This window comes from Odontesthes bonariensis, chromosome 3, assembly GCF_027942865.1.
Source record: "Odontesthes bonariensis isolate fOdoBon6 chromosome 3, fOdoBon6.hap1, whole genome shotgun sequence".
Taxonomy (NCBI): Eukaryota; Metazoa; Chordata; class Actinopteri; order Atheriniformes; family Atherinopsidae; genus Odontesthes; species Odontesthes bonariensis.
This window is the reverse complement of record NC_134508.1, coordinates 22,972,227-22,981,431: the sequence shown is the minus strand read 5'-3', so window position 1 is coordinate 22,981,431 and position 9,205 is coordinate 22,972,227. Positions and strand designations below refer to the sequence as shown.

Below are 9,205 nucleotides of genomic sequence, written 5' to 3'. Positions count from 1 at the left end.
TAATGTTGGTCAAAAAAAATCAGAAAGTAAAAGTTAAATATGATATTTGTGCACAGTGTTGATCATTGCAGTGAATGAAACTGAGAGACAAACATTTTGATTTACCAATGAAGATGGCTTTTTTTCTGAAAGTAAACAAGAAAAAAAGATTTTGTAAGCAATACGTCTTTATCATCGAAGGAAGTGAAAAGACGAAAAAACATTTAAAAATTTGAGTTGTTGGTTGATAATGAAAATAAAGGGGAAATTTTGAAAGATTTTAAAATGACAGTTTATTCCCTCATTTAACACCAAACAGCCCAACCTGCTGCTTCTTGGTGTGTTATTTGTGTTCTGTACACAAACAAAAAAGGGGGGGGGGGGTAAACATTACATTACATAAGAGAGCAAAGAATGTCTGTAAACTAAAAATTAAGAGGATCCATCCATCCATCCATCCATTTCCTATCCCCGCTAAATCCAATTCAGGGTCGCGGGGGGCTGGAGCCTATCCCAGCCGCCATTGGGCGAGAGGCGGGGTTCACCCTGGACAGGTCGACAGTCCATCACAGGGCCACACAGAGACAAACGACCGCACACACGCTCACACTCACCTTATGAAGAGGATATATTTCCAATTTCAATTGTGTGATTTTTTTTTCTTATGAAAAGCAAAAGCGTTTGATGAGAACAACTAAACAATTTAAAGAAAAAAAGGGGGAAAAACGTTCTTACCTCTTTTGTGAACATGTTTCTGACAAACAAATAGAGGAAGTATCAGAGCACCAAAGTTTCTTTCTACAGCTTTACAATCACTGGATTATTTATAACTTTGCATCTAGTATATCCTTTTTTATATTTTTTTTCAGTATGTGTACAGCAGCACATGATAAACTAACAATCAAATCTAACTACGTTAACCTTTGCTACAAATGCACAATTTAATTATTGGTACTAAGTACTAAGTATTCTATGTTACTGTAATCTAACCAGGGACAAGCTGACATTAATCTTGTACTTCTAATGGGAACTCTGTATTGATGGAGGCTCTTACGGGATAGAATGATACATCTGAATATATTTCATATGAAATTGCTGCTTGTAAATTACCGTCACAAGCTTTGAAATTCAACAGAGTTCTTACCGGTTCCTCCTTTGACTGTGAGACACGTCAGCACCAGCACGATGATCCCTGCAGTTATTCCACCACCTGCCACAGCTGCTACGATCCTCCACATATCTGTTATTTCTGTTCCGGACGCCACAAACAGGATTTACTTCTAACTAAAAAATTAGGAAGTCTGTTTGCTCCTGAAGTATTTTCTTACTCTGCTTTGGAAACCACATCTTAAAAGCTGTCTGAAAAGTTTTGCATTGACACTTTGGATCATGTCTTGAAGGCAACGTAACTCAGAAGTTCTGCAAAGACTGGCACTTCAATCAATTTAACATCTAAATATTAATATGATAAATCAGTATCATCAATATGAGCATCAGTTAGACAACATACAGCTGTTTGCTTTAACTTGACACTGCAGAGGAAAACATACTAGAAAACTCTACTGGAAATATTCAGGTTACAAATCATTACTTTAGATTAGGTGGTAACAATTAGAAACAATAAACTATTACATATTCAATATTCTGCAAGTAAAAGAAATGTAGAACCAATTTTATTATTACAATTATCTGAGAATCACTCAGCGGCCATGTTGGGAGTAAAATAAAGTCATCAGCCTTTGTAGTCATGCATCTTAGTCACCAGCATCTCACCTGTCTTATTGTTTCCTGATGTCACATTCCCAGTTGTTCTGGTAGCAGAGCTCATATCAATTGTAGGATTGTGATTATCTGACCCTTTAAGACACAAATATGTTCAATATTTGTCAATATTATCCAAAAAGACCAATTTAAACTAGCTAACTCCTGTTCTTTAATCTCTTCTGTAGAACTAATCAAGAAAAAGTAGAAAATGCCACCAAAAAATGGAAAAAGCCTTGGTCTGATAATAGCTTATAAAACCAAAATTCGGCTGATTATGTATAAATAAATATATGAATTACCTGATGTTGTGTGTCCAGAAGTTGCATGAGCAGAAGTTAGACGGTGGCTCACAGTCAGACCTGAAGAGGGAAAATAAAATAAAATAATTAATAAGGTGCATTATGTTTTGGATAATAATTTAAATGTTTTGTAGTTCCTACCTGTGGTTGAAACAGTTGTCAGTGTGTCTGTATTCTGTGGCCTGTGGGACACTGTTAATAGAAGAAGATGGGTTTAGGTGTTAAGTTTCATGTTTTTCAGTCACTTGTGGGTAGTGAGAGAATAATTTGGTCCAGACTGTCAATATTTAGAAAGCTGCAATTTTTCCAGGCTCTATGTTATCCATCCATCCATTGCTTAATCTAACTGTAGGGCCGCGGGGGGGGGGGGGCTGGAGCCTATCCCAGCCGTCATTGGGCGAGAGGCAGGGTACACCCTGGACAGGTTGCCAGTCCATCACAGGGCCACACAGACACAAACGACCACACACACGCTCACAGGGACACTTAGAGACACTAATTAACCTAACATGCATGTTTTGGGTAGTGGGAGGAAGCTGGAGTACCCAGAAAGAGCCCACACATACACGGGGAGAACATGCAAACTCCACACAGAAAGGTCCCAGCTGGGAATTGAACCTGGAACCCTCTTGCTGTGAGGCAACAGTGCTAAACACCACACCACTGTGCAGCCTGGCTCTGTGTTATATGTTATAGAAATGAATCGTTGTGTTATGTTGTTACCTGGTTTCAGGTTCACAGAAGCAGTGGGAGTGGAGAAACTGAACTTGCTCACAGTCGACTTTGCTGCACAAACACACACACACATCTTTCTCATAGAGAGGATGATGATCTGGATCATTATTGAGATGTTTAACATGTCTTACTATAACTTACCTGTTCTCATGGTAACTGCTGAGTTTGATACACCCTTCACATAATCTATAATAAAAGGAAATCAATTGTTTACAATTATATAACCATTTGGAATTTTCTATCTATACAATAAATTACACACAAAACCATTCAAAACTAAACCCCAGCAACCCTTTTTAGCGATTTTTAGTCAGTTGATTCACAACAAACTAAAATTATTTGTGCATCCAAATTCAATTTTGTATCAACACTCATCATCCCAACATGATCAAGCTACATGACTTTGGGCATTCTCCAAATGATCTTCAACATCAAAAGTAATAGAATTTTTTGTGAATAATCACTTTATTTCCTTTAGAAATGTGCAATACGTCCTGAGACAAAAACTTTGTGTTATTTTACATTAAGTTTTTTGTTTCTATCTTTTTACCTCTAGTGCCTCACACTGAATCGACTGCACCTTCAATTTTGTTGTTCTTTTGTTAAAAGTGACAATGATAAAAAATGACTTATCTCATCTTATTTTAGTTGATCTGACAACCTCTTGAACCATGATGCTCACTGGGGATTGAAATGGCTCATTGGATTGATCGATTCAAACTTGATTAATGATAAAGTGCCTGCAGAATGAATTAAATTCTCTACAGCATTAGCTGTACTGTATGTTTACTGCATGCCAATAATCACGTACTATACTCAGCGTGGTAAATGCTAAACATCAACATGTTAGCATGAACACATTAAGATCAAAGTGTGGTTGTGCCCAAGAACAAACCAGCGTAGCTCCTGTTTTCATTTCTCCCGTTCACTTCAGTTCGGACTGAAGAGAGGGACAATCAGACTGTCCAATCAGAGAAATCTTATCCATATCCCTTGCAAGAACACAGCATCCAGTTCAACTATAACTAATCTCAAACATGCAGTACTCAATGTCAGATCTTTAAGTAACAAATCATTCTTAATTAATAGTTTTATTTCCTCTCACAATCTTGATTTTATGTTTTTAACTGAGACGTGGCTCGACAAAAACACAGCAAATGCAGTCCTGATTGAGTCTAGTCCACCTCACTTCAATTTTGTGTCTGAAACACGAGAAAACCAGAGGGGTGGGGGTGTTTGTGCCATGTTCAGGGACAATATACCCACCCACAAGTTGTCATTTGGGATTTTTTCATCATTTGAGTATGTGTCATTCAAAATGGAGATAAAACAATCTTCCATACTTTATATCACCATTTATAAACCACCACAGAATTGTTTTATTGATGATTTTACTGAACTACTTTCAATTGTGTGCACTGCTTTTGACTGTTTAGTCATAACAGGGGACTTGAATGTGCATGTGGACGTAGCGCATAACAAGGAAGCTAAAGAGCTCACTGCTGTCCTTGAAATGTTTGGTCTAACTCAGCATGTGACTGAGCCCACCCACAACAGAGGGCACACTCTAGATGTGCTCATTTCAAGGGGTGTTGTTATTTCAAACGTGAATGTCGTTGATGTTGCTTTATCTGATCATTTCTGTGTTTTCTTCGACCTATCTACTTTACCCTAAACACCAGCTGGGTCTGCAGTTGTTCGGGGAAGACTCATAAATGACAGAACAGGGACACAGTTTATGGAAATGATTAGGTTTGAGAACACCCTGTGTTCTGATGTTGATGATCTGTTGAACTCTTACACATCAAATCTTTTAAATGTTTTGGATACCATTGCTCCTGTCAAGGTTAGAATGGTTAAAAGTAGGCAAAGGGCGCCATGGAGGAAAGAAGAGTCGGTCAGGGCACAGAAAAGGGAGTGCTGGAGAGCCGAACGGAAATGGCGCAAGTCAAAGCTCCAGGTTCATTATGAGACTTACAAAGAAAAGCTATGTGTGTTCAACCAGACTTTGCGTAGAACAAGGGAGAGTTATTTTTCTGAAATCATGAAAAACTGCAGTAACAACTCTCGTGTCCTGTTTGCTACAGTAAACAGATTAACAAACCCTCCAGTTTCACTGCCTTTAGAACTCATTTCTACATCCAAGTGTAATGAGTTTGCAATATTCTTTAATGACAAAGTTCAAGGCATTAAAAATGCAATAATTTCCACAACACAAATAACTACTCTGCAGCCAGCTAGACACCTAGAGCTGACACATTTCACCTGTTACTGACAAAACAGTCGAAGAGACCATCTGCAGTGTGAGTTCATCAACGTGCTGCCTTGATGAGTTGCCCACTAGATAAAGTCTGTGCTGAGCAGTTTGTTACCACAACTTGCTCATCTAGTCAACATCTCACTCCAGACTGGAACATTTCCAAAGGCCTTAAAAACTGCTGTCATTAAGCCTCTTCTAAAGAAGAGCAATCTTGATGCCACAGTACTGAACAACTACCGGCCCATATCAAACCTGCCATTCTTAGGCAAAGTCCTAGAAAAAGTTGTATACCAACAGCTTAGTGACTTTCTCCTGTCTAACAATGCTTTTGATACTTTCCAATCAGGCTTTAGGCCCCACCACAGCACTGAGACAGCTCTGATCAAGGTGACAAATGACATCCGCCTGAACACAGATGCAAGTAAAGTCTCAGTCTTAGTTCTGCTGGACCTGAGTGCTGCCTTTGACACAGTTGACCATGCGATCTTATTACAGAGGTTAGAAGACTGGGTGGGAATCTCTGGTCGTGCTTTAAACTGGTTCAAGTCCTATCTGGAGGACAGGAAATATTTTGTTGAAATTGGTAACTGTGTCTCGGACCAAATGGCTATGACCTGTGGGGTTCCCCAGGGGTCAATCCTGGGACCCGTATTGTTCAATCTGTACATGCTTCCACTAGGCCAGCTAATACGCAGCTATAATGTGTCCTACCACAATTATGCAGATGACACTCAGATCTACGTGTCACTGACGGCAGGAGAACACGGGCCTGTAGATACACTGTGTCGCTGCATCGCACAGATCAGTGTGTGGATGCAAAACAATTTCCTCCAGCTAAACTCTGAAACTGAAATCATTGTCTGTGGCCCAAAGAAACAAAGAGAAAGTGTTCTCAGTCACCTTGAGACTTTCTCTCTAAAACCTAACTATCAAGTTAGAAATCTCGGGGTAATATTGGACTCAGACCTGAACTTTAACAGCCACATTAAATCTGTAACATCAGCAGCTTTTTACCATCTAAAAAACATTGCCAGAATCAAAGGAATAGTGTCTAAACCAGACTTAGAGAGACTGATCCATGCGTTTGTCTCCAGCAGGTTAGACTACTGTAACGGCCTGCTCACTGGGCTCTCTAAACGGGCTATAAGACAGCTGCAGTACATCCAGAACGCTGCTGCTCGAGTCCTGACTAGAACCAGGAAATACGACCATATTAGTCCAGTGCTCAGGTCTCTGCACTGGCTTCCTGTCGCTCAGAGAATAGACTTTAAAACAGCTCTGCTCGTGTACAAGTCTCTTCATGGTCAAGTGCCAAAGTACATCTCTGACATGTTAGAGCCATATGAACCAACTTGGGCTCTGAGAACCTCAGGGAGGGGTCTCCTGCTGGTGCCCAGAGTCAGGACTAAACAAGGTGAGGCTGCGTTTCAGTTTTATGCTTCTAAAATCTGGAACAGTCTTCCAGAAGATGTGAGACAGGCCTCAACTCTGACAATGTTTAAATCCAGGCTGAAAGCAGTTCTATTTAGCTGTGCATATGACAACTGAAAGTATTTTATCTGCACTCTTTGCTTTTTAATTACTTAATGATTATTTTAATGGGTTTTAAATTTCTTTCTTTTTTAATTTCTTTCTTTTATTTTTTTTATTCCTTTTTAATGGTTTTATTGCCTTCTTGTGATTTTATGTAGCTGTAAAGCACTTTGAATTGCCCTGTGTATGAATTGTGCTCTATAAATAAAATTGCCTTGCCTTGATTCACCGTGTCAAAGACTTCAAAAGAGAGATTGAAATGTGGAAGCATTCTTTGTGATGTCAGAGTCAGTGCAAACGATCTGTGGCATTTTATATGAGCCACATTCAATCATTTCAAAGAAAGGGTTTTCTTTGGTAAATTTGTATTTTTGACTCACCAGCCAAGCTGCGTGGATCACTACGAGGAGAAAAAGAGTTCAGTTTATTTTCCAAACTGTAGTCACAGCTAGCATCCTTTTGTTGAACTAACAGTAGACGTTTGAGGATATCATCAACTGGAAGAAAGAACTGGCAGATCCAGGGATACTTTTTTGAGTTCCTATTCTCCCTGGCTGTTAATGTTCGGACTGGACTTCTTTCCTCTCCAAAGTACAGGTTACATGTTGTATCATGTTTCACAGATCCAGGCAGTAAGCAAACGAAGATAACATCAGCTTCACCTGGATTAACACTCAGTTCTGACTTTTGACCTGCAAAAACATAAAGTGCCCATGAGCAATCAAGTGCTGATACTGTAGTACAACAAAACTTTGACACACTCCCCACATTTACTAAAGTCTTTATGGTACAACTCAGTAACAAATCATCCAGTAAAAACATAAAGTCAGAGACTGACCTCGTGCTTGAATCTCATGTAAACAACCTGCTGGAAATAAAAATATGTTAATATATATTAAACTTTTACTAAATTAACACAGACATTTTAATAATTACTTATGACGATAAGGATTCAGACTAAAAATCAGGATGTACTTTGTCTCAATGGGGAAACTAGTTTTGAATCCACACTGCAGCATCTCATTAAATAACTGAGTAAATGCACAGTTCAATAATACAGTAAGAACATCTAACATAAAATCATCAGTTCAGAACATAAAACTACATTTTGTCATCAATCAGATTAGTTTAATTCAGTTTATTTATATAATGCAGATTCCAAGCAAAAGTCCTATAAAGGTACTTTAACAATAAAGTTCATTATAATCCAAATAAAATTCAAATCTAAAATATTTATATGCCTATTATGCCAATTCATGAAAATGTGCCTAGTTTAGAAAAAAATACATTTTCTATCAGATCTCTTCAATTGAATCCACTGTTCTCAACATACATGAGGCCACATTGGAGAGGAAACTTTCTTTTAACAGGAAGAAACTTTCAGCAGAACCAGACACAGGAAAAGCACCAATCTGCTGCAACCGGTTAGGAATTAAGAACACAGAAAATAAGGGACAAACAGCAGCATAACACCAGGCCTTTGGATAACTACTGAGGAAGAAAAGGGAGAAACATAAGTCAATGACCAAATAAATGTCAAATGAATATACTTGGAAAAAGTGCTCAGTGCATCACTGGAGGGGGAGCAGTCTACAAGTTACAGCCTTTTCTGAGAGAGACCTGTAATTAAAAAAAATATTCTCAGATGCTGCATATTAAACTAATTTAAACTGAAAGGTTAAGAGTTGGTGTTAAACTTTCAGCGTCTTCTGTTAGAACAAGATCAATGGTATGATGAAGAGAGTGAGGAGCAGGTCTGTGTACATCTTGAAAAAAGCCAGTTGAGTCTAACATTGAATAAATGGGGAAATTCACATGAATGTTAAAGTCACCCACTACAATGAATTTATCTGCTCTCAGCACTAACTGAGATTTTTTTTTAAAACTCTAAGAACATTTTCACGTTTTCAAACGACAACCTACATTCATTAGTAAAGTCACACGATAACAATGAGAAAGTCTGTACATTACATTACGGTCATTTTGCAGACGCTTTAATCCAAAGCGACTTACAATAAGTGCGTTCAACATCGGTAGGCAAAAGAACTTCAGGTCACAAGAAATCATAAGTGCATTTCCTTTCAAAACCAAACAGCTAAGAGCAAAACTAGTGCTAGAGTAAGTGCTATAAGTCAGGTACCTAGACAGATGGGAAGACAAGGTTTAACTCACACATGAAGATGACAAACAAGAGTCGTGCAGCCATGATGAGGAAGTCCTAAACTGTCCAGAACGCTTTAGAGAACAGATGTGAGAGAGTGTCTGACTACACGGGGGTAGATTTTTCTTTTAACGGAAAATAATTACAGGAAAACCACAGTGAGCATCAAAACTGACTCACACGTAAAGACCACAAACAACCACAGATGAAATTGTCAAGTACAAACATTTTATTTTAATCACATGCAGGTTTATCTTTTTTCTACAGAAAAGTCTGTTAGTTACTTCTGTTTCTGTGGTTTTGTTTTTTCATGCAATAGCTTTGTTCCTGCTCGCACGTATATGAACGTAAAACACTTGCACACTCATTCTTTGCATGTGCACATTCTGCTTTATTTAACAGCGTTTACTTAAAAATGTTGCCCTCATCACAAGATTCTCATTGTAACTTTTTCATTTATCCACTAACTTGTGT

General features: G+C 38.4%; 1 protein-coding gene across 1 annotated transcript; it reads right to left on the bottom strand.

The window, feature by feature from the left end:
* Positions 1-19: 19 nt before the first annotated feature.
* LOC142376589 (uncharacterized) lies at positions 20-8,824 on the bottom strand. The gene is made up of 11 exons (XM_075459994.1): positions 8,743-8,824; positions 7,409-7,438; positions 6,951-7,262; positions 2,919-2,963; positions 2,766-2,828; positions 2,184-2,234; positions 2,043-2,102; positions 1,753-1,836; positions 1,124-1,228; positions 715-733; positions 20-125 (listed from the first exon to the last, which is right to left on the bottom strand). The coding sequence occupies exons 1-11, from the start codon at positions 8,774-8,776 to the stop codon at positions 20-22; spliced, it is 909 nt and encodes a 302-aa protein (XP_075316109.1). The 5' UTR covers positions 8,777-8,824.
* Between the last annotated feature and the right edge of the window lie 381 nt (positions 8,825-9,205).

What these genes read in the sequence shown, in the direction of transcription:
- LOC142376589 (XM_075459994.1), bottom strand. Translation starts at nt 8,776, where the DNA reads ATGGCTGCACGACTCTTGTTTGTCATCTTCATGT. An exon ending in CTTGTTTGTCATCTTCATGT is followed by an intron (nt 7,439 to 8,742) that starts GTGAGTTAAACC and finishes TTTTATTTCCAG; the next exon opens with CAGGTTGTTTACATGAGATT. An exon ending in AGCAGTTACCATGAGAACAG is followed by an intron (nt 2,829 to 2,918) that starts GTAAGTTATAGT and finishes GTGTTTGTGCAG; the next exon opens with CAAAGTCGACTGTGAGCAAG.